Consider the following 26,837-nt stretch of genomic DNA (forward strand, 5'->3'; position numbering starts at 1 on the left):
AGTCTACTCCCTACAGTACAGAATAGAACCAGACCAGTCTACTCCCTACAGTACAGAATAGAACCAGACCAGTCTACTCCCTACAGTACAGAATAGAACCAGACCAGTCTACTCCCTACAGTACAGAATAGAACCAGACCAGTCTACTCCCTGCAGTACAGAATAGAACCAGACCAGTCTACTCCCTACAGTACAGAATAGAACCAGACCAGTCTACTCCCTACAGTACAGAATAGAACCAGACCAGTCTACTCCCTACTGTACAGAATAGAACCAGACCAGTCTACTCCCTACAGTACAGAATAGAACCAGACCAGTCTACTCCCTACAGTACAGAATAGAACCAGACCAGTCTACTCCCTACAGTACAGAATAGAACCAGACCGGTCCACTCCCTACAATACAGAATAGAACCAGACCAGTCTACTCCCTACAGTACATAATAGAACCAGACCAGTCTACTCCCTGCAGTACAGAATAGAACCAGACCAGTCTACTCCCTACAGTACAGAATAGAACCAGACCGGTCCACTCCCTACAGTACAGAATAGAACCAGACCAGTCTACTCCCTGCAGTACAGAATAGAACCAGACCAGTCTACTCCCTACAGTACAGAATAGAACCAGACCAGTCTACTCCCTACAGTACAGAATAGAACCAGACCAGTCTACTCCCTACAGTACAGAATAGAACCAGACCAGTCTACTCCCTACAGTACAGAATAGAACCAGACCAGTCTACTCCCTGCAGTACAGAATAGAACCAGACCAGTCTACTCCCTACAGTACAGAATAGAACCAGACCAGTCTACTCCCTACAGTACAGAATAGAACCAGACCAGTCTACTCCCTACTGTACAGAATAGAACCAGACCAGTCTACTCCCTACAGTACAGAATAGAACCAGACCAGTCTACTCCCTACAGTACAGAATAGAACCAGACCAGTCTACTCCCTACAGTACAGAATAGAACCAGACCGGTCCACTCCCTACAATACAGAATAGAACCAGACCAGTCTACTCCCTACAGTACATAATAGAACCAGACCAGTCTACTCCCTACAGTACAGAATAGAACCAGACCGGTCCACTCCCTACAGTACAGAATAGAACCAGACCAGTCTACTCCCTGCAGTACAGAATAGAACCAGACCGGTCTACTCCCTACAGTACAGAATAGAACCAGACCGGTCTACTCCCTACAGTGCAGAATAGAACCAGACCAGTCTACTCCCTACATTACAGAATAGAACCAGACCAGTCTACTCCCTACAGTACAGAATAGAACCAGACCGGTCTACTCCCTACAGTACAGAATAGAACCAGACCAGTCTACTCCCTACAGTACAGAACAGAACCAGACCGGTCCACTCCCTACAGTATAGAATAGAACCAGACCAGTCTACTCCCTAGAGTACAGAATAGAACCAGACCAGTCCACTCCCTACAGTACAGAATAGAACCAGACCAGTCTACTCCCTGCAGTACAGAATAGAACCAGACCAGTCTACTCCCTGCAGTACAGAATAGAACCAGACCAGTCTACTCCCTACAGTACAGAATAGAACCAGACCGGTCCACTCCCAACAGTACAGAATAGAACCAGACCGGTCCACTCCCTACAGTACAGAATAGAACCAGACCGGTCTACTCCCTGCAGTACAGAATAGAACCAGACCGGTCTACTCCCTACAGTACAGAATAGAACCAGACCAGTCTACTCCCTACAGTACAGAATAGAACCAGACCGGTCTACTCCCTACAGTACAGAATAGAACCAGACCAGTCTACTCCCTACAGTACAGAACAGAACCAGACCGGTCCACTCCCTACAGTATAGAATAGAACCAGACCAGTCTACTCCCTAGAGTACAGAATAGAACCAGACCAGTCCACTCCCTACAGTACAGAATAGAACCAGACCAGTCTACTCCCTGCAGTACAGAATAGAACCAGACCAGTCTACTCCCTGCAGTACAGAATAGAACCAGACCAGTCTACTCCCTACAGTACAGAATAGAACCAGACCGGTCCACTCCCAACAGTACAGAATAGAACCAGACCGGTCCACTCCCTACAGTACAGAATAGAACCAGACCGGTCTACTCCCTGCAGTACAGAATAGAACCAGACCGGTCTACTCCCTGCAGTACAGAATAGAACCAGACCGGTCTACTCCCTACAGTACAGAATAGAACCAGACCGGTCTACTCCCTACAGTGCAGAATAGAACCAGACCAGTCTACTCCCTACAGTACAGAATATAACCAGACCAGTCTACTCCCTACAGTACAGAATAGAACCAGACCAGTCTACTCCCTACAGTACAGAATAGAACCAGACCAGTCTACTCCCTACAGTACAGAATAGAACCAGACCAGTCTACTCCCTACAGTACAGAATAGAACCAGACCGGTCTACTCCCTACAGTACAGAATAGAACGAGACCAGTCTACTCCCTACAGTACAGAATAGAACCAGACCAGTCTACTCCCTACAGTACAGAATAGAACCAGACCAGTCTACTCCCTACAGTACAGAATAGAACCAGACCAGTCTACTCCCTGCAGTACAGAATAGAACCAGACCAGTCTACTCCCTACAGTACAGAATAGAACCAGACCGGTCCACTCCCTACAGTACAGAATAGAACCAGACCAGTCCACTCCCTACAGTACATAATAGAACCAGACCAGTCTACTCCCTACAGTACAGAATAGAACCAGACCAGTCTACTCCCTACAGTACAGAATAGAACCAGACCAGTCTACTCCCTACAGTACAGAATAGAACCAGACCGGTCCACTCCCTACAGTACAGAATAGAACCAGACCAGTCTACTCCCTGCAGTACAGAATAGAACCAGACCAGTCTACTCCCTACAGTACAGAATAGAACCAGACCAGTCTACTCCCTACAGTACAGAATAGAACCAGACCAGTCTACTCCCTACAGTACAGAATAGAACCAGACCAGTCTACTCCCTACAGTACAGAATAGAACCAGACCAGTCTACTCCCTGCAGTACAGAATAGAACCAGACCAGTCTACTCCCTACAGTACAGAATAGAACCAGACCAGTCTACTCCCTACAGTACAGAATAGAACCAGACCAGTCTACTCCCTACTGTACAGAATAGAACCAGACCAGTCTACTCCCTACAGTACAGAATAGAACCAGACCAGTCTACTCCCTACAGTACAGAATAGAACCAGACCAGTCTACTCCCTACAGTACAGAATAGAACCAGACCGGTCCACTCCCTACAATACAGAATAGAACCAGACCAGTCTACTCCCTACAGTACATAATAGAACCAGACCAGTCTACTCCCTGCAGTACAGAATAGAACCAGACCAGTCTACTCCCTACAGTACAGAATAGAACCAGACCGGTCCACTCCCTACAGTACAGAATAGAACCAGACCAGTCCACTCCCTACAGTACATAATAGAACCAGACCAGTCTACTCCCTACAGTACAGAATAGAACCAGACCAGTCTACTCCCTACAGTACAGAATAGAACCAGACCAGTCTACTCCCTACAGTACAGAATAGAACCAGACCGGTCCACTCCCTACAGTACAGAATAGAACCAGACCAGTCTACTCCCTGCAGTACAGAATAGAACCAGACCAGTCTACTCCCTACAGTACAGAATAGAACCAGACCAGTCTACTCCCTACAGTACAGAATAGAACCAGACCAGTCTACTCCCTACAGTACAGAATAGAACCAGACCAGTCTACTCCCTACAGTACAGAATAGAACCAGACCAGTCTACTCCCTGCAGTACAGAATAGAACCAGACCAGTCTACTCCCTACAGTACAGAATAGAACCAGACCAGTCTACTCCCTACAGTACAGAATAGAACCAGACCAGTCTACTCCCTACTGTACAGAATAGAACCAGACCAGTCTACTCCCTACAGTACAGAATAGAACCAGACCAGTCTACTCCCTACAGTACAGAATAGAACCAGACCAGTCTACTCCCTACAGTACAGAATAGAACCAGACCGGTCCACTCCCTACAATACAGAATAGAACCAGACCAGTCTACTCCCTACAGTACATAATAGAACCAGACCAGTCTACTCCCTACAGTACAGAATAGAACCAGACCGGTCCACTCCCTACAGTACAGAATAGAACCAGACCGGTCCACTCCCTACAGTACAGAATAGAACCAGACCGGTCCACTCCCTACAGTACAGAATAGAACCAGACCAGTCTACTCCCTACAGTACAGAATAGAACCAGACCGGTCCACTCCCAACAGTGCAGAATAGAACCAGACCAGTCCACTCCCTACAGTACAGAATAGAACCAGACCAGTCTACTCCCTACAGTACAGAATAGAACCAGACCAGTCTACTCCCTACAGTACAGAATAGAACCAGACCAGTCTACTCCCTACAGTACAGAATAGAACCAGACCAGTCTACTCCCTACAGTACAGAATAGAACCAGACCAGTCTACTCCCTACAGTACAGAATAGAACCAGACCAGTCTACTCCCTACAGTACAGAATAGAACCAGACCAGTCTACTCCCTACAGTACAGAATAGAACCAGACCGGTCCACTCCCTACAGTACAGAATAGAACCAGACCAGTCTACTCCCTACAGTACAGAATAGAACCAGACCAGTCTACTCCCTACAGTACAGAATAGAACCAGACCAGTCTACTCCCTACAGTACAGAATAGAACCAGACCAGTCTACTCCCTACAGTACAGAATAGAACCAGACCAGTCTACTCCCTGCAGTACAGAATAGAACCAGACCAGTCTACTCCCTACAGTACAGAATAGAACCAGACCAGTCTACTCCCTACAGTACAGAATAGAACCAGACCAGTCTACTCCCTACAGTACAGAATAGAACCAGACCGGTCCACTCCCTACAGTACAGAATAGAACCAGACCAGTCTACTCCCTAGAGTACAGAATAGAACCAGACCAGTCTACTCCCTACAGTACAGAATAGAACCAGACCAGTCTACTCCCTACAGTACAGAATAGAACCAGACCAGTCTACTCCCTACAGTACAGAATAGAACCAGACCGGTCTACTCCCTACAGTACAGAATAGAACCAGATCAGTCTACTCCCTACAGTACAGAATAGAACCAGACCAGTCTACTCCCTACAGTACAGAATAGAACCAGACCAGTCTACTCCCTACAGTACAGAATAGAACCAGACCAGTCTACTCCCTACAGTACAGAACAGAACCAGACCAGTCTACTCCCTACAGTACAGAATAGAACCAGACCAGTCTACTCCCTACAGTACAGAATAGAACCAGACCAGTCTACTCCCTACAGTACAGAATAGAACCAGACCGGTCTACTCCCTACAGTACAGAATAGAACCAGACAGGTCCACTGCCTACAGTACAGAATAGAACCAGACCAGTCTACTCCCTACAGTACAGAATAGAACCAGACCGGTCTACTCCCTACAGTACAGAAATGAACCAGACAGGTCCACTCCCTACAGTACAGAATAGAACCAGACCAGTCTACTCCCTACAGTACAGAATAGAACCAGACCAGTCCACTCCCTACAGTACAGAATAGAACCAGACCGGTCCACTCCCTAGAGTACAGAATAGAACCAGACCAGTCTACTCCCTACAGTACAGAATAGAACCAGACCAGTCTACTCCCTACAGTTCCCAACAGAACCAGACCGGTCCACTCCCTACAGTACATAATAGAACCAGACCAGTCTACTCCCTACAGTACAGAATAGAACCAGACCAGTCTACTCCCTACAGTACAGAATAGAACCAGACCAGTCTACTCCCTACAGTACAGAATAGAACCAGACCAGTCTACTCCCTACAGTACAGAATAGAACCAGACCGGTCTACTCCCCAGACCAGTCTACTCCCTACAGTACAGAATAGAACCAGACCAGTCCACTCCCTACAGTACAGAATAGAACCAGACCGGTCAACTCCCTAGAGTACAGAATAGAACCAGACCAGTCTACTCCCTACAGTACAGAATAGAACCAGACCAGTCTACTCCCTACAGTTCCCAACAGAACCAGACCGGTCCACTCCCTACAGTACATAATAGAACCAGACCAGTCTACTCCCTACAGTACAGAATAGAACCAGACCAGTCTACTCCCTACAGTACAGAATAGAACCAGACCAGTCTACTCCCTACAGTACAGAATAGAACCAGACCAGTCTACTCCCTACAGTACAGAATAGAACCAGACCAGTCTACTCCCTGCAGTACAGAATAGAACCAGACCAGTCTACTCCCTACAGTACAGAATAGAACCAGACCGGTCCACTCCCTACAGTACAGAATAGAACCAGACCAGTCCACTCCCTACAGTACATAATAGAACCAGACCAGTCTACTCCCTACAGTACAGAATAGAACCAGACCAGTCTACTCCCTACAGTACAGAATAGAACCAGACCAGTCTACTCCCTACAGTACAGAATAGAACCAGACCGGTCCACTCCCTACAGTACAGAATAGAACCAGACCAGTCTACTCCCTGCAGTACAGAATAGAACCAGACCAGTCTACTCCCTACAGTACAGAATAGAACCAGACCAGTCTACTCCCTACAGTACAGAATAGAACCAGACCAGTCTACTCCCTACAGTACAGAATAGAACCAGACCAGTCTACTCCCTACAGTACAGAATAGAACCAGACCAGTCTACTCCCTGCAGTACAGAATAGAACCAGACCAGTCTACTCCCTACAGTACAGAATAGAACCAGACCAGTCTACTCCCTACAGTACAGAATAGAACCAGACCAGTCTACTCCCTACTGTACAGAATAGAACCAGACCAGTCTACTCCCTACAGTACAGAATAGAACCAGACCAGTCTACTCCCTACAGTACAGAATAGAACCAGACCAGTCTACTCCCTACAGTACAGAATAGAACCAGACCGGTCCACTCCCTACAATACAGAATAGAACCAGACCAGTCTACTCCCTACAGTACATAATAGAACCAGACCAGTCTACTCCCTGCAGTACAGAATAGAACCAGACCAGTCTACTCCCTACAGTACAGAATAGAACCAGACCGGTCCACTCCCTACAGTACAGAATAGAACCAGACCAGTCCACTCCCTACAGTACATAATAGAACCAGACCAGTCTACTCCCTACAGTACAGAATAGAACCAGACCAGTCTACTCCCTACAGTACAGAATAGAACCAGACCAGTCTACTCCCTACAGTACAGAATAGAACCAGACCGGTCCACTCCCTACAGTACAGAATAGAACCAGACCAGTCTACTCCCTGCAGTACAGAATAGAACCAGACCAGTCTACTCCCTACAGTACAGAATAGAACCAGACCAGTCTACTCCCTACAGTACAGAATAGAACCAGACCAGTCTACTCCCTACAGTACAGAATAGAACCAGACCAGTCTACTCCCGACAGTACAGAATAGAACCAGACCAGTCTACTCCCTGCAGTACAGAATAGAACCAGACCAGTCTACTCCCTACAGTACAGAATAGAACCAGACCAGTCTACTCCCTACAGTACAGAATAGAACCAGACCAGTCTACTCCCTACTGTACAGAATAGAACCAGACCAGTCTACTCCCTACAGTACAGAATAGAACCAGACCAGTCTACTCCCTACAGTACAGAATAGAACCAGACCAGTCTACTCCCTACAGTACAGAATAGAACCAGACCGGTCCACTCCCTACAATACAGAATAGAACCAGACCAGTCTACTCCCTACAGTACATAATAGAACCAGACCAGTCTACTCCCTACAGTACAGAATAGAACCAGACCGGTCCACTCCCTACAGTACAGAATAGAACCAGACCGGTCCACTCCCTACAGTACAGAATAGAACCAGACCGGTCCACTCCCTACAGTACAGAATAGAACCAGACCAGTCTACTCCCTACAGTACAGAATAGAACCAGACCGGTCCACTCCCAACAGTGCAGAATAGAACCAGACCAGTCCACTCCCTACAGTACAGAATAGAACCAGACCAGTCTACTCCCTACAGTACAGAATAGAACCAGACCAGTCTACTCCCTACAGTACAGAATAGAACCAGACCAGTCTACTCCCTACAGTACAGAATAGAACCAGACCAGTCTACTCCCTACAGTACAGAATAGAACCAGACCAGTCTACTCCCTACAGTACAGAATAGAACCAGACCAGTCTACTCCCTACAGTACAGAATAGAACCAGACCAGTCTACTCCCTACAGTACAGAATAGAACCAGACCGGTCCACTCCCTACAGTACAGAATAGAACCAGACCAGTCTACTCCCTACAGTACAGAATAGAACCAGACCAGTCTACTCCCTACAGTACAGAATAGAACCAGACCAGTCTACTCCCTACAGTACAGAATAGAACCAGACCAGTCTACTCCCTACAGTACAGAATAGAACCAGACCAGTCTACTCCCTGCAGTACAGAATAGAACCAGACCAGTCTACTCCCTACAGTACAGAATAGAACCAGACCAGTCTACTCCCTACAGTACAGAATAGAACCAGACCAGTCTACTCCCTACAGTACAGAATAGAACCAGACCGGTCCACTCCCTACAGTACAGAATAGAACCAGACCAGTCTACTCCCTAGAGTACAGAATAGAACCAGACCAGTCTACTCCCTACAGTACAGAATAGAACCAGACCAGTCTACTCCCTACAGTACAGAATAGAACCAGACCAGTCTACTCCCTACAGTACAGAATAGAACCAGACCGGTCTACTCCCTACAGTACAGAATAGAACCAGATCAGTCTACTCCCTACAGTACAGAATAGAACCAGACCAGTCTACTCCCTACAGTACAGAATAGAACCAGACCAGTCTACTCCCTACAGTACAGAATAGAACCAGACCAGTCTACTCCCTACAGTACAGAACAGAACCAGACCAGTCTACTCCCTACAGTACAGAATAGAACCAGACCAGTCTACTCCCTACAGTACAGAATAGAACCAGACCAGTCTACTCCCTACAGTACAGAATAGAACCAGACCGGTCTACTCCCTACAGTACAGAATAGAACCAGACAGGTCCACTGCCTACAGTACAGAATAGAACCAGACCAGTCTACTCCCTACAGTACAGAATAGAACCAGACCGGTCTACTCCCTACAGTACAGAAATGAACCAGACAGGTCCACTCCCTACAGTACAGAATAGAACCAGACCAGTCTACTCCCTACAGTACAGAATAGAACCAGACCAGTCCACTCCCTACAGTACAGAATAGAACCAGACCGGTCCACTCCCTAGAGTACAGAATAGAACCAGACCAGTCTACTCCCTACAGTACAGAATAGAACCAGACCAGTCTACTCCCTACAGTTCCCAACAGAACCAGACCGGTCCACTCCCTACAGTACATAATAGAACCAGACCAGTCTACTCCCTACAGTACAGAATAGAACCAGACCAGTCTACTCCCTACAGTACAGAATAGAACCAGACCAGTCTACTCCCTACAGTACAGAATAGAACCAGACCAGTCTACTCCCTACAGTACAGAATAGAACCAGACCGGTCTACTCCCCAGACCAGTCTACTCCCTACAGTACAGAATAGAACCAGACCAGTCCACTCCCTACAGTACAGAATAGAACCAGACCGGTCCACTCCCTAGAGTACAGAATAGAACCAGACCAGTCTACTCCCTACAGTACAGAATAGAACCAGACCAGTCTACTCCCTACAGTTCCCAACAGAACCAGACCGGTCCACTCCCTACAGTACATAATAGAACCAGACCAGTCTACTCCCTACAGTACAGAATAGAACCAGACCAGTCTACTCCCTACAGTACAGAATAGAACCAGACCAGTCTACTCCCTACAGTACAGAATAGAACCAGACCGGTCTACTCCCCAGACCAGTCTACTCCCTACAGTACAGAATAGAACCAGACCGGTCCACTCCCTACAGTACAGAATAGAACCAGACCAGTCTACTCCCTGCAGTACAGAATAGAACCAGACCAGTCTACTCCCTACAGTACAGAATAGAACCAGACCAGTCTACTCCCTACAGTACAGAATAGAACCAGACCAGTCTACTCCCTACTGTACAGAATAGAACCAGACCAGTCTACTCCCTACAGTACAGAATAGAACCAGACCAGTCTACTCCCTACAGTACAGAATAGAACCAGACCAGTCTACTCCCTACAGTACAGAATAGAACCAGACCGGTCCACTCCCTACAATACAGAATAGAACCAGACCAGTCTACTCCCTACAGTACATAATAGAACCAGACCAGTCTACTCCCTACAGTACAGAATAGAACCAGACCGGTCCACTCCCTACAGTACAGAATAGAACCAGACCGGTCCACTCCCTACAGTACAGAATAGAACCAGACCGGTCCACTCCCTACAGTACAGAATAGAACCAGACCAGTCTACTCCCTACAGTACAGAATAGAACCAGACCGGTCCACTCCCAACAGTGCAGAATAGAACCAGACCAGTCCACTCCCTACAGTACAGAATAGAACCAGACCAGTCTACTCCCTACAGTACAGAATAGAACCAGACCAGTCTACTCCCTACAGTACAGAATAGAACCAGACCAGTCTACTCCCTACAGTACAGAATAGAACCAGACCAGTCTACTCCCTACAGTACAGAATAGAACCAGACCAGTCTACTCCCTACAGTACAGAATAGAACCAGACCAGTCTACTCCCTACAGTACAGAATAGAACCAGACCAGTCTACTCCCTACAGTACAGAATAGAACCAGACCGGTCCACTCCCTACAGTACAGAATAGAACCAGACCAGTCTACTCCCTAGAGTACAGAATAGAACCAGACCAGTCTACTCCCTACAGTACAGAATAGAACCAGACCAGTCTACTCCCTACAGTACAGAATAGAACCAGACCAGTCTACTCCCTACAGTACAGAATAGAACCAGACCGGTCTACTCCCTACAGTACAGAATAGAACCAGATCAGTCTACTCCCTACAGTACAGAATAGAACCAGACCAGTCTACTCCCTACAGTACAGAATAGAACCAGACCAGTCTACTCCCTACAGTACAGAATAGAACCAGACCAGTCTACTCCCTACAGTACAGAACAGAACCAGACCAGTCTACTCCCTACAGTACAGAATAGAACCAGACCAGTCTACTCCCTACAGTACAGAATAGAACCAGACCAGTCTACTCCCTACAGTACAGAATAGAACCAGACCGGTCTACTCCCTACAGTACAGAATAGAACCAGACAGGTCCACTGCCTACAGTACAGAATAGAACCAGACCAGTCTACTCCCTACAGTACAGAATAGAACCAGACCGGTCTACTCCCTACAGTACAGAAATGAACCAGACAGGTCCACTCCCTACAGTACAGAATAGAACCAGACCAGTCTACTCCCTACAGTACAGAATAGAACCAGACCAGTCTACTCCCTACAGTACAGAATAGAACCAGACCAGTCCACTCCCTACAGTACAGAATAGAACCAGACCGGTCCACTCCCTAGAGTACAGAATAGAACCAGACCAGTCTACTCCCTACAGTACAGAATAGAACCAGACCAGTCTACTCCCTACAGTTCCCAACAGAACCAGACCGGTCCACTCCCTACAGTACATAATAGAACCAGACCAGTCTACTCCCTACAGTACAGAATAGAACCAGACCGGTCCACTCCCTACAATACAGAATAGAACCAGACCAGTCTACTCCCTACAGTACATAATAGAACCAGACCAGTCTACTCCCTACAGTACAGAATAGAACCAGACCGGTCCACTCCCTACAGTACAGAATAGAACCAGACCGGTCCACTCCCTACAGTACAGAATAGAACCAGACCGGTCCACTCCCTACAGTACAGAATAGAACCAGACCGGTCTACTCCCTACAGTACAGAATAGAACCAGACCAGTCTACTCCCTACAGTACAGAATAGAACCAGACCAGTCTACTCCCTACAGTACAGAATAGAACCAGACCGGTCTACTCCCTACAGTACAGAATAGAACCAGACCAGTCTACTCCCTACAGTACAGAACAGAACCAGACCGGTCCACTCCCTACAGTATAGAATAGAACCAGACCAGTCTACTCCCTAGAGTACAGAATAGAACCAGACCAGTCCACTCCCTACAGTACAGAATAGAACCAGACCGGTCTACTCCCTACAGTACAGAATAGAACCAGACCAGTCTACTCCCTACAGTACAGAATAGAACCAGACCAGTCCACTCCCTACAGTACAGAATAGAACCAGACCAGTCTACTCCCTACAGTACAGAATAGAACCAGACCGGTCCACTCCCAACAGTGCAGAATAGAACCAGACCAGTCCACTCCCTACAGTACAGAATAGAACCAGACCAGTCTACTCCCTACAGTACAGAATAGAACCAGACCAGTCTACTCCCTACAGTACAGAATAGAACCAGACCAGTCTACTCCCTACAGTACAGAATAGAACCAGACCAGTCTACTCCCTACAGTACAGAATAGAACCAGACCAGTCTACTCCCTACAGTACAGAATAGAACCAGACCAGTCTACTCCCTACAGTACAGAATAGAACCAGACCGGTCCACTCCCTACAGTACAGAATAGAACCAGACCAGTCTACTCCCTAGAGTACAGAATAGAACCAGACCAGTCTACTCCCTACAGTACAGAATAGAACCAGACCAGTCTACTCCCTACAGTACAGAATAGAACCAGACCAGTCTACTCCCTACAGTACAGAATAGAACCAGACCGGTCTACTCCCTACAGTACAGAATAGAACCAGATCAGTCTACTCCCTACAGTACAGAATAGAACCAGACCAGTCTACTCCCTACAGTACAGAATAGAACCAGACCAGTCTACTCCCTACAGTACAGAATAGAACCAGACCAGTCTACTCCCTACAGTACAGAACAGAACCAGACCAGTCTACTCCCTACAGTACAGAATAGAACCAGACCAGTCTACTCCCTACAGTACAGAATAGAACCAGACCAGTCTACTCCCTACAGTACAGAATAGAACCAGACCGGTCTACTCCCTACAGTACAGAATAGAACCAGACAGGTCCACTGCCTACAGTACAGAATAGAACCAGACCAGTCTACTCCCTACAGTACAGAATAGAACCAGACCGGTCTACTCCCTACAGTACAGAAATGAACCAGACAGGTCCACTCCCTACAGTACAGAATAGAACCAGACCAGTCTACTCCCTACAGTACAGAATAGAACCAGACCAGTCCACTCCCTACAGTACAGAATAGAACCAGACCGGTCCACTCCCTAGAGTACAGAATAGAACCAGACCAGTCTACTCCCTACAGTACAGAATAGAACCAGACCAGTCTACTCCCTACAGTTCCCAACAGAACCAGACCGGTCCACTCCCTACAGTACATAATAGAACCAGACCAGTCTACTCCCTACAGTACAGAATAGAACCAGACCAGTCTACTCCCTACAGTACAGAATAGAACCAGACCAGTCTACTCCCTACAGTACAGAATAGAACCAGACCAGTCTACTCCCTACAGTACAGAATAGAACCAGACCGGTCTACTCCCCAGACCAGTCTACTCCCTACAGTACAGAATAGAACCAGACCAGTCCACTCCCTACAGTACAGAATAGAACCAGACCGGTCCACTCCCTAGAGTACAGAATAGAACCAGACCAGTCTACTCCCTACAGTACAGAATAGAACCAGACCAGTCTACTCCCTACAGTTCCCAACAGAACCAGACCGGTCCACTCCCTACAGTACATAATAGAACCAGACCAGTCTACTCCCTACAGTACAGAATAGAACCAGACCAGTCTACTCCCTACAGTACAGAATAGAACCAGACCAGTCTACTCCCTACAGTACAGAATAGAACCAGACCAGTCTACTCCCTACAGTACAGAATAGAACCAGACCGGTCTACTCCCCAGACCAGTCTACTCCCTACAGTACAGAATAGAACCAGACCGGTCCACTCCCTACAGTACAGAATAGAACCAGACCAGTCTACTCCCTGCAGTACAGAATAGAACCAGACCGGTCTACTCCCTACAGTACAGAATAGAACCAGACCGGTCTACTCCCTACAGTACAGAATAGAACCAGACCGGTCTACTCCCTAAAGTACAGAATAGAACCAGACCGGTCTACTCCCTACAGTACAGAATAGAACCAGACCGGTCCACTCCCTACAGTACAGAATAGAACCAGACCGGTCTACTCCCTGCAGTACAGAATAGAACCAGACCAGTCTACTCCCTGCAGTACAGAATAGAACCAGACCGGTCTACTCCCTACAGTACAGAATAGAACCAGACCGGTCTACTCCCTACAGTGCAGAATAGAACCAGACCAGTCTACTCCCTACAGTACAGAATAGAACCAGACCAGTCTACTCCCTACAGTACAGAATAGAACCAGACCAGTCTACTCCCTACAGTACAGAATAGAACCAGACCGGTCTACTCCCTACAGTACAGAATAGAACCAGACCAGTCTACTCCCTACAGTACAGAATAGAACCAGACCAGTCTACTCCCTACAGTACAGAATAGAACCAGACCAGTCTACTCCCTACAGTACAGAATAGAACCAGACCAGTCTACTCCCTGCAGTACAGAATAGAACCAGACCAGTCTACTCCCTACAGTACAGAATAGAACCAGACCGGTCCACTCCCTACAGTACAGAATAGAACCAGACCGGTCCACTCCCTACAGTACAGAATAGAACCAGACCAGTCCACTCCCTACAGTACAGAATAGAACCAGACCGGTCTACTCCCTACAGTGCAGAATAGAACCAGACCAGTCTACTCCCTACAGTACAGAATAGAACCAGACCAGTCTACTCCCTACAGTACAGAATAGAACCAGACCAGTCTACTCCCTACAGTACAGAATAGAACCAGACCGGTCTACTCCCTACAGTACAGAATAGAACCAGACCAGTCTACTCCCTACAGTACAGAATAGAACCAGACCAGTCTACTCCCTACAGTACAGAATAGAACCAGACCAGTCTACTCCCTACAGTACAGAATAGAACCAGACCAGTCCACTCCCTACAGTACAGAATAGAACCAGACCAGTCTACTCCCTACAGTAGAGAATAGAACCAGACCAGTCTACTCCCTACAGTAGAGAATAGAACCAGACCGGTCCACTCCCTACAGTACAGAATAGAACCAGACCAGTCTACTCCCTACAGTACAGAATAGAACCAGACCAGTCTACTCCCTACTGTACAGAATAGAACCAGACCAGTCTACTCCCTACAGTACAGAATAGAACCAGACCAGTCTACTCCCTACAGTACAGAATAGAACCAGACCGGTCTACTCCCTACAGTGCAGAATAGAACCAGACCAGTCTACTCCCTACAGTACAGAATAGAACCAGACCGGTCTACTCCCTACAGTACAGAATAGAACCAGACCGGTCTACTCCCTACAGTACAGAATAGAACCAGACCAGTCTACTCCCTACAGTGCAGAATAGAACCAGACCAGTCTACTCCCTACAGTACAGAATAGAACCAGACCGGTCTACTCCCTACAGTACAGAATAGAACCAGACCAGTCTACTCCCTACAGTACAGAATAGAACCAGACCAGTCTACTCCCTACAGTACAGAATAGAACCAGACCAGTCTACTCCCTACAGTACAGAATAGAACCAGACCGGTCTACTCCCTACAGTACAGAATAGAACCAGACCAGTCTACTCCCTACAGTACAGAATAGAACCAGACCAGTCTACTCCCTACAGTACAGAATAGAACCAGACCAGTCTACTCCCTAGAGTACAGAACAGAACCAGACCAGTCTACTCCCTACAGTACAGAGTAGAACCAGACCAGTCTACTCCCTACAGTACAGAACAGAACCAGACCGGTCTACTCCCTACAGTACAGAATAGAACCAGACCAGTCTACTCCCTACAGTACAGAATAGAACCAGACCGGTCCACTCCCTACAGTACCGAATAGAACCAGACCAGTCTACTCCCTACAGTACCGAATAGAACCAGACCGGTCTACTCCCTACAGTACAGAATAGAACCAGACCGGTCCACTCCCTACAGTACCGAATAGAACCAGACCAGTCTACTCCCTACAGTACAGAACAGAACCAGACCAGTCTACTCCCTACAGTACAGAATAGAACCAGACCAGTCTACTCCCTACAGTACAGAATAGAACCAGACCGGTCCACTCCCTACAGTACAGAATAGAACCAGACCGGTCCACTCCCTACAGTACAGAATAGAACCAGACCAGTCTACTCCCTACAGTACAGAATAGAACCAGACCAGTCTACTCCCTACAGTACAGAATAGAACCAGACCAGTCTACTCCCTACAGTACAGAATAGAACCAGACCGGTCCACTCCCTACAGTACAGAATAGAACCAGACCGGTCTACTCCCTACAGTACCGAATAGAACCAGACCGGTCTACTCCCTACCGTACCGAATAGAACCAGACCGGTCCACTCCCTACAGTACAGAACAGAACCAGACCGGTCTACTCCCTACTGTACCGAATAGAACCAGACCGGTCCACTCCCTACAGTACAGAACAGAACCAGACCGGTCCACTTCCTACAGTACAGAACAGAGCCAGACCGGTTCACTCCCTACAGTACAGAATAGGAACTGTGATTATTGAGCTTAAATGTGTGAGTGTGTGGAATACAGAGTAAAATAGGCCAATTGGGCGCTTTAGAATGTCAAGACCTGACTCAGTCAGCCACGCCCTGTAGGTTTAACATGGCACATTCACTCACACACACAGGCACGCAAGCACACGCACACGCACACACACACATACATACATACAAGCAGCTGTGGTCACAGCTGTCCTTAAGCAAATGCATAGCAAGAGGTTAGGGCTTTACAAAGGAAACTTTAATCACAAACACCTGTTGGAAAGAGGTGCCCTCATACAGTGTACAGTCACACAAAGCCTTGGTAGTGGGTACTGGGTGCATGGTATTATGGTGTGTGGTCATGAGTGTGTGTGTGTGTGTGTCTGTCTAGGCAGCCCCCTCACACATGGGGATGGAATGACTCAGTAAATAGACAGAGCAGCTGTCCTCCATCAGGAATAGATCTTTCTCTTTCTTTCTTTCTTTCTGTATCTTCTCCTTTCGTCGTCCTCCATCTCTCTCTCTCTTCAATAATACTATCTTTATCATGTTAACATGTTAGCATTATAATCACAAACCCCAATCAGCTTCACAGCAGCTACACAGCCATGTCTCCATGGTAACCCAGGCAAAACACCAGGCACAGAGTACAAGGAAGTATCTCTGACCAGTTTCATCCAATAACACGAGCCGAAATCTGCCTAGGCAGAGATACTGTAGAATAGACAGATACTCAGCTACAGACCAGTGTGTCAGTCTGTCCCCTTTAAAAACACCAGAGACCCCAGAGTTGCGCCAACTACTGCTCTGAGCTTCTCTTGTTACACACGATCCATCATCATTGAAAGAAATGGGCAAAAGCCAGTGTAATGGAAAACAACAGTTTTACCACAGTTCCTCCACAGAGGAGAGTGCCTGAAATTCAACACCGCCACCGTGTGGTGATAAGCGATACTGCACTGGAAAACCACTTTTGGATACCATCCAGTCCAACCCAAACAGCATTAACGTTATATTTAAGCAGCAAACCAAAGAGCAAAATATTTCTAACATATTCCAAGACGTTATGCAGTGTAACGACAGAGTTCATATTGTTGTGTGTTCTCTATGGATACTGTAGTAAGATGATATAGTAGCCTGCTCTATTGAGAGGGAAGCGACTGGGAGAGCTTAAGGGAGAGCTTTTTTAATAACATGTTTTACATATTTTTATTTATTCTAGGCAAGTCAGTTAAGAACAAATTCTTATTTACAATGACAACCTAGGAACAGTGTGTTAACTGCCTTGTTCAGGGGAAGAATAACAGATTTTTTATCTTGTCACCTTGGGGATTTGATCTAGAAACCTTTCAGTTACTGGCCCAACACTCGAACCACTAGGCTACCTGCCGCCCCAAGGTTAAGGGATGGCTGGAGGCTGTTCAGTAGAGGTTAAGGGATGGCTGGAGGCTGTTCAGTAGAGGTTAAGGGATGGCTGGAGGCTGTTCAGTAGAGGTCAAGGGATGGCTGGAGGCTGTTCAGTAGAGGTCAAGGGATGGCTGGCGGCTGTTCAGTAGAGGTCAAGGGATGGCTGGCGGCTGTTCAGTAGAGGTTAAAGGATGGCTGGAGGCTGTTCAGTAGAGGTTAGGGGATGGCTGGAGGTTGTTCATTAGAGGTTAGGGGATGGCTGGAGGCTGTTCATTAGAGGTTAGGGGATGGCTGGAGGCTGTTCATTAGAGGTTAGGGGATGGCTGGAGGCTGTTCAGTAGAGGTTAGGGGATGGCTGGAGGTTGTTCAGTAGAGGTTAGGGGATGGCTGGAGGCTGTTCAGTAGAGGTTAGGGGATGGCTGGAGGCTGTTCTTTAGAGGTTAGGGGATGGCTGGAGGCTGTTCGTTAGAGGTTAGTGGATGGCTGGAGGTTGTTCATTAGAGGTTAGGGGATGGCTGGAGGCTGTTCATTAGAGGTTAGGGGATGGCTGGAGGTTGTTCATTCGAGGTTAGGGGATGGCTGGCGGCTGTTCATTAGAGGTTAGGGGATGGCTGGAGGCTGTTCAGTAGAGGTTAGGGGATGGCTGGAGGCTGTTCATTAGAGGTTAGGGGATGGCTGGAGGCTGTTCATTAGAGGTTAGGGGATGGCTGGAGGCTGTTCATTAGAGGTTAGGGGATGGCTGGAGGTTGTTCATTAGAGGTTAGGGGATGGCTGGAGGCTGTTCAGTAGAGGTTAGGGGATGGCTGGAGGCTGTTCATTAGAGGTTAGGGGATGGCTGGAGGTTTTTCATTAGAGGTTAGGGGATGGCTGGAGGCTGTTCATTAGAGGTTAGGGGATGGCTGGAGGCTGTTCATTAGAGGTTAGGGGGTGGCTGGAGGTTGTTCATTAGAGGTTAGGGGATGGCTGGAGGCTGTTCGTTAGAGGTTAGGGGATGGCTGGAGGCTGTTCATTAGAGGTTAGGGGATGGCTGGAGGCTGTTCAGTAGAGGTTAGGGGATGGCTGGAGGTTGTTCATTAGAGGTTAGGGGATGGCTGGAGGCTGTTCATTAGAGGTTAGGGGATGGCTGGAGGCTGTTCAGTAGAGGTTAGGGGATGGCTGGAGGTTGTTCATTAGAGGTTAGGGGATGGCTGGAGGCTGTTCAGTATGTTAGTTGTGTGTCTTAGAACGGTCTCAGTCAGGTCACTGTGTGAGTGTCACAGTTATTAACTGTTCGTCAGCTGTTATCACCATGCTGAATACAGCATCTGCTGTATATGTCCTCTATAGTGACAGTTATCAGCTGTTATCATCATGCTGAATACAGCATCTGCTGTATATGTCCCTCTATAGTGACAGTTGTCAGCTGTTATCATCATGCTGAATACAGCATCTGCTGTACATGTCCCTCTATAGTGACAGTTATCAGCTGTTTAAGACTAAGTATGTGCTTTTCTCCTAGAAAAATGACAAATCACTCCGACAAACTAAGGAAGCAAACTTTAAAGTGTGTCATATTCCACTGTATTCAGGCCAGGCAACAAGTCCATTTACACAGTGGTTTGATAAGATACTATCATTCAGCAGAGTATACGGTCATTTGAGATTGAAGGTGCTGGTTGTGATCCCTGATGTGTGCGGTCAAAACACAGTGTGACCAGACAGTGGAGGGTCAGATAGCATACACTGTGTGCCAGTACACACTTGTGGATGTAATCGTGTACACATACACATGATCACACGCACACATGCGCGTATACACACACACAAACATACACACACTCCTGCAGAAGCCATTACAGCTCCCTGAAGGAAGCACCTGGAAACGGGGGCCTCGTTGGTGATCTCACCCTGGTCCAGGCTTCATCCCAAATGGCACCATATTCCCAATATAGTGCACTACTTTGGACCAGGGCCCATAGGGCACTATATAGGAAATAGGGTGCCATTTGGGACGCTATCCCCAGACTTTAAACAGTAGGTGCTACAGGACAAGGAAGGGCACTTGTGTTGTCTGCCCTACAGTTACAGCCATTCTCTGTTTTCCACTCCAGCATTTAGAGTTTTTACAATACTCCACAAACACTCACAAAAGCACCATTAAGGGGCGGACGGTGTTTCTTCACGGATGATTTTAACATACACGTACACACACATCCACATACACGCATTCACAGACAAACTGAAGCCTAATGCGTTCTCTATGGACACCGATGACAGATGCACTCTATGAGGAAAATCACATCAACTTCAGGAATCAGAACTATTTGGAAAAAGTGAGAATAGTGTGGAAAAACCTTCCCCCTGCCAATAGAGAGTATCTCTACCCACACTGACGGTCGCTCGCCACCGGAGCCACGGGGGACAAAAGTAGTACTGTTCAAACATCACTTTTCCTGTTTTCACACAACAGACGAACATGAGAGGAGGACTGCAGACCTACAGATGGAAATTAGCTTCATTGCGAGCTTTAACAAATTTACATTGACGTGAACACTGAACTGTTGATTCGTGTGCACTGTCCCTGTCAAGCTAATTCAATGAACCAATAGATAACTGAGTAAGTAAGTCACCCAGAGAAAGAGAAAGAATCAAGGAGCCGTACAGCTCTGTCCCACTTTCCTGGCTGTCACCCAGATTAGATGACTCTGTGCCGGTCAGTCTCACACATGAAATCCTAGCTACTGTAACTCATCGACCAGACAGCCAGAGAGAGAGAGACAAAGAGACAGACAGACACATGGCAAAGGACAGATCCTAAAACCCTCTACGCTGTATCTGCAAACTGCAGCTTAGCTAAAGCCTTAAAACCAGAAAATACAGAGAGGAAAATACCCAAACTCTGGGTGTTTCAATAGATAGTTCGCTGAAGAGCTGAAAAGTACTATTCCCCTGTGATGAGAGTCCAGTTTGGCTGAGTTCCTGTGTCTTACCTGAGAATTTGTCCCCCTCCATATCCAGATCACTCCCTCCACAGCCTCATGAAGTGTCTGCTTTTTCCTCTCTCCTTCTGGACTTCCCCTTTCCCCCCCCTTGCTAGCTCGCTCACGCCCTCTCTTCCTCTCTTTTCCTCTCCCCCAGTCTTTCCCTCCCTCCCTCCCCTGCCTCTCTCTCTCTCTCTCTCTCTCTCTCTCTCTCTCTCTCTCTCTCTCTCTCTCTCTCTCTCTCTCTCTCTCTCTCTCTCTCTCTCTCTCTCTCTCTCTCTCTCTCTCTCTCTCTCTCTCTCTCTCTCTCTCTCTCTCTCCTCTCTCTCTCTCTCTCTCTCTCTCTCTCTCTCTCTCTCTCTCTCTCTCTCTCTCTCTCTCTCTCTCTCTCTCTCTCTCTCTCTCTCTCTCTCTCTCTCTCTCTCTCTCTCTCCTCTCTCTCCTCTCTCTCTCTCTCTCTCTCTCTCTCTCTCTCTCTCTCTCTCTCTCTCTCTCTCTCTCTCTACTGTTAGATTTTTCAGTCTGTTCTGCTAATGAATGCGTCCAGAATTACGGCATGCCCATGTGCTGATCATATGGAGCTCTTGTTATTCTTTCTTTTCATTCCCACCCTCCATTCCCCCTCTTCTTCTCTCTCCCCCACTCACTCTCTATCTCTCTCTCTCTATCTCTCTGTTTCTGTCTTTCTTTCCTTCTTTCTCTGCCTTGCCATAAGACTGTAGCAGCATTGTATCTTGGAAACAGAAACCCTGAATGACCATGTGATGTGAGCTCCTTAGAGTTAGCCTAAAATAACCCTCTCCTCTCCATGGCCCCAATAACCCACTGTCTGATAGACCTGTCTGTACAGCAACAGAGACCATAGAGTCTTGGCATGTCTATCTATGCAGAGATAGGATATGGGTTTTATAAACTGGGTGGTTCGAGCCCTGAAAGCTTATTGGCTGACAGACGTGGTATATTAGACCGTATACCACGGGTATGACAAAACGTTTATTTTTACTTCTCTAATTAAGTTGGTAACCAGTTTATGATAGCAATAAGGCACCTCAGGGGTTTGTGGTATATGGTCAATATACCACGGCTAAGGTTTGTATACAGGCACTCCGCGTTGCGTCGTGCGGGGGAGCAGCTCTTAGCCGTGGTATATTGGCCATATACCACACCCCCTCTGACCTTATTGCTTAAGTATGCTGTATCACTACTGTACAATGGAAAAACTATATGAAACAGAAGCGGGGTAGTCTCTCTCTCTCTCTCTCTCTCTCTCTCTCTCTCTATATAAAAGGTGCTTGACATCCATCCACCTCTTTGTTCAGGAAACACAGGTGAACCCTAACCTTTGGCACGTCCCTCACACTTGCCTGGGGGTCATTTGGCGAGTGGCAGTGTGTGTGTGTGAGAGGGAGAGATCAAACACACCCAGGCGTAAAATAAAACAACTATCAGGCTGCAGTGTTGCCCAATGCAACCCCCACCTTCCAAAATGCAGCAAGGAGTGAGTGTGGGGGGTGTAGTCAGGGTCACTTAGGCCAGGGCTCTCTAAGGCATTGCGCAACAAGAGAGGACAGTGGACCAGAGTTTGGGCCGAAGTGCCTATCAAAACACAATAGTAATCTGAATCACAGATCAACTAGCAGCTTCACAATGAATGGCTGATATAGTTACTGAACTACATGATCTAGATCACAGGCTGTCCCAAATAGCACCTTGTTTCCTATGTACACTAGTGCCTTACTTTTGACCAGGGCCAATAGGTAAAAAGGCGCCATTTGGGACACAGGCACAGTGAACACAATGGAGTGAGCCATGCTAGTAACACAGTGTGACTGCTTCTTCCTCTATAGAGATCAGTCTCCTGACTACTAACTGAACACAATCACCCAGAGGGCATGGCCATGGACAATACAGCCACTGTCAGAGACACTATTCAAACACTACAGATAGACTTCTACCAGTCCTGTGTGTGTCTGTCTGTCTGTGTCTGTCTGTGTGTGTTTGTGTGTGTGTGCATTGGTGTGTTTGGTTTTACTATCCTTGTGGGGACCAGAAGACCTCACAAGAATAGTTAAACAAGGACATTTTGCCGGTCCCCTCAAGGAAAAAGCTTTTTTAGGCTTAGGGGTTAGTGTTAGGGTTAAGGTTAGAATTAGGGTAGGCTAAGGGTTAGGGTTAGAATTAGGGTTAGGCTAAGGGTTAGGGGTTAGGGAAAATAAGATTGTAATTCCTTAAGATTACCGTACAACAGCACTCTCCTCCTAAGGCCCATCTACCTCCTGTCTGCTCATAACTCAGCCCCACCAGGAGAGGCTTTGTGTGGGGCATCTCCCTCTACTTCCCAACCCACCCAGCCCCCTCCCTCACATCCGGGCACAGGGCACACACCCCCTGCCAGCCTCCATAGTCCCCCCCCCCCACCACACCCTGCTCCCCTGCTCTGACACACATGCCCTGCAGAGACAGCATCAGGGGTGTCATCCTGACAGGATGGGTCTCATTCACACCCCTAAACACTTCCCATAACCCAGTCTGCCTGTTTATCTGTTAGCTCTGCCTGTCACACACACACACCTGAGAACACAAACACACGCAAGCACGCACACACATAAACACACACACATACACACACACGCATACACACACACTGCTAATAGTACAAATTCCTGTGTATATCCCTATAACCCTGTCTGTCAGTGTGTGTATCCTAGCCTGTCTGTTAGCCTGCATAGTACAGTATCTGGCTGCCTCATTGCCTGTCAGATTCCTGTGGCTTGAGTGCACATCCTGCAAGGACATGTGCTCATACACAGTCTGTGTGTGTGTCCCTCTCCCCAACTCGGTGCTTCAGGCGCTACTCCCCCCCGTCTCTCTGAATTGCTGATGCTGCAGAAGGAGTTTGCTCTTCCCACTGAGAGGAGGAGGCCTCAGTGGTGAGCCACAGCCACAGCCTGCAACCTCATGCCAGCGCTTGGCAGTTACCCACACACGTGCACACACACACACACATGAACACACACACATGAAGACACGCACAAACACGCGCACACACACCCACCTACGCACACACACGCACACACACACAGTAGTAGTACTAAATAGTGAGTGCTTATAAAGTTTTCGATCATTATCTTAATCTATCTCACTGTCGTACCCATGCTCTTTCAATCTTTCTCACTGAAACCCAGTGCTCACAGTCAGTATCTAAATAATATGTGTGAAATGCTTGATAGTGTATGTGATGTAAACAGAGAGGTCTACTTTCTTGGGGACCTGAATACTGACTGGTTTTCATCAAGCTGTCCGCTCAAGAGGAAGCTTCTCACTGTAACCAGTGCCTGTAATCTGGTTCAGGTTATTAATCAACCTACCAGGGTGTTTACAAACACTACAGGAACAAGATCATCCACATGTATCGATCACATTTGTACTAATACTGTACAACTTTGTTCTGAAGCTGTATCCGTACCCATTGGATGCAGTGATCACGATATAGTGGCTATATCCAGGAAAGCCAAAGTTCCAACAGCTGGTCCTAAAATAGTGTATGAGAGATCACACAAAATATTTAGCTGTGACTCTTATGTGGATGTTAAAAATATTTGTTGGTCTGATGTCTTTAATAAGGAGCATCCAGATGCTGCACTTGATGAATTTATGAAATTGCTTCTTCTAGTTATTGATGAACATGCACTTGTTAAGAAAGTGACTGTTAGAAGTGTTAAGGCTCTCTAAAACTAAGAGCATTGTATTTAGTACAAATTATTCCCTAAGTTCTAGACCTCGGCTGAATCTGGTAATGAATGGTGTGACTGTTGAACAAGTTGAGGAGACTAAATTACTTGGCATTTCCTTAGATTGTAAACTGTCATGGTCAAAACATATAGATTCAATGGTTGTAAAGCTGGGGAGAGGTCTGTCCATAATATAGAGACGCTATGCTTTTTTGACACCACACTACAAAAAGCAAGTCCTGCAGGCTCTAGTTTTGTCATATCTTGATTATTGTCCAGACGTGTGGTCAAGTGCTGCAAGGAAAGACCTAGTTAAGCTGCAGCTGGCCCAGAACAGAGCGGCACGTCTTGCTCTTCATTGTAATCAGAGGGCTGATATAAATACTATGCATGCCAGTCTCTCTTGGCTAAGAGTTGAAGAGAGACTAACTGCATCACTTCTTTTTAAAAGAAACATTAATGTGTTGAAAATCCCGAATTGTTTGCAAAGTCAATTTATACACAACTCTGACACACACACTTACTCCACCAGACATGCCACCAGGGGTCTTTTCACAGTCCCCAAATCCAGAACAAATTCAAGAAAACGTACATTATTGTATAGAGCCATTACTGCATGGAACTCTGTCCCATCTCATATTGCTCAAATACACAGCAAACCTGGTTTCAAAAAACAGATGAAGCAACATCTCACGGAACAACACCTCTGTGTATGTATTGCTATGTGTGCTTCAAAACCATTTTTTGATGTAGTTCTGTTCTTGTCTATTAATGTTCTGTATTATGTCATGTTTCATGTTTTGTGTGGACCGCAGGAAGAGTAGTGCTTTTGCAACAGCTAATGGGGATCCTAATAAAATACCAAATATCTCAATCTCTCTCCATCTCACCCTCACTGTGTCTCTCTCCTCTCTCAAGGGGAATATTTGTGATTCCTTCCTACCTGCTCACTGTAACATATCGCTCCATCTGTGCTGCAGTACCTGTTTCGTGGCTCACTTCTCAGAAACCCTGATAAAGCCTGATTGCTGACAGAATACAGTTTGTTACTTTCACTAAATCCAGTGAAAAGTGTGAAGGGCAGTCTACAGTGCCTTGTCAACCCGCACTTCACCAATTCAGCTGTGCATTTTGCTCAGCCCACAACATGAACTCAGTAGCATTAATCAAAGTCCTTGTGTTGAGGCCAACAGATGTATGTAAGTAATAATGCGTGTGCATGGTGGATGCCTTAGATAGAAACAGTATGACTTACTGGGACTGGTGATGGCAGAAGAACCTTCTCTGTCTGTCCTCCTCAGTCTCCCGCTGGTGGACCTGGCAATACCTGTCACACAGAGGAAGATAGAGAGAGAGGAGGGAGGGCGATCAATAAAGGTCATCCGTTCTATGTTGCATAATACCATTATAACATAACACTACATATGCCTGCAAGTTAACAACACTAAAACCCACATGGCTAATAACCTGACAACAGAGAACCCAGTGACAGCCATCACAGATCCTAGGTGACACTGAGCAGCTCTGGAATCACTGGAATGCCTTCTGGCGTTCCACTACGGCTTTCCATACAATGCTGACTGGGAGCGACCTATTCCATTCCAGATCAATACAGGGTCTGTTCTGTTGTGCTCTGTTCTGTACTGATCATTCCTTATTCCAGGCCAGGAGAGTTGAGGTGTTGGAGTGTGTGTGTGTGTGTGTGTGTGTGTGTGTGTGTGTGTGTGTGTGTGTGTGTGTGTGTGTGTGTGTGTGTGTGTGTGTGTGTGTGTGTGTGTGTGTGTGTGTGTGTGTGTGTGTGTGTGTGTGTGCGTGTGTGCGTGTGTGTGTGGACTGTAATGTAGATTCTGTGTAGACTGTTGGTCTCTCTGTAGAATGAGAGGTCGTCGGGAGGTCACAGAGTTCAACGGTCAACCATCACCCATACCAGTACAGGTCATACCAGCAGAGGAAGGGTGTATGGTAGATACGCTTAGTGGGAGGACGACTAGTGAGTTACTGATACATGGCTGCAGCGGTAATTCTACCCAGCTAGTAAGAGT

General features: G+C 47.0%; 1 protein-coding gene across 1 annotated transcript in view; it reads right to left on the reverse strand.

Moving 5' to 3' along the window:
- LOC129833820 (septin-9-like) overlaps positions 1–21,137 on the reverse strand; it is a 147,084-nt gene extending 125,947 nt beyond the window's left edge. Inside the window, exon 1 of the mRNA XM_055898638.1 lies at positions 21,074–21,137. Within this exon, the coding sequence (XP_055754613.1) occupies positions 21,074–21,095 (22 nt within the window). The 5' untranslated portion in view covers positions 21,096–21,137. The remainder of the gene's footprint in view (positions 1–21,073) is intronic.
- Positions 21,138–26,837: the final 5,700 nt, after the last annotated feature.

This window comes from Salvelinus fontinalis, chromosome 34 (genome assembly GCF_029448725.1).
Source record: "Salvelinus fontinalis isolate EN_2023a chromosome 34, ASM2944872v1, whole genome shotgun sequence".
NCBI classification, from domain to species: Eukaryota; Metazoa; Chordata; class Actinopteri; order Salmoniformes; family Salmonidae; genus Salvelinus; species Salvelinus fontinalis.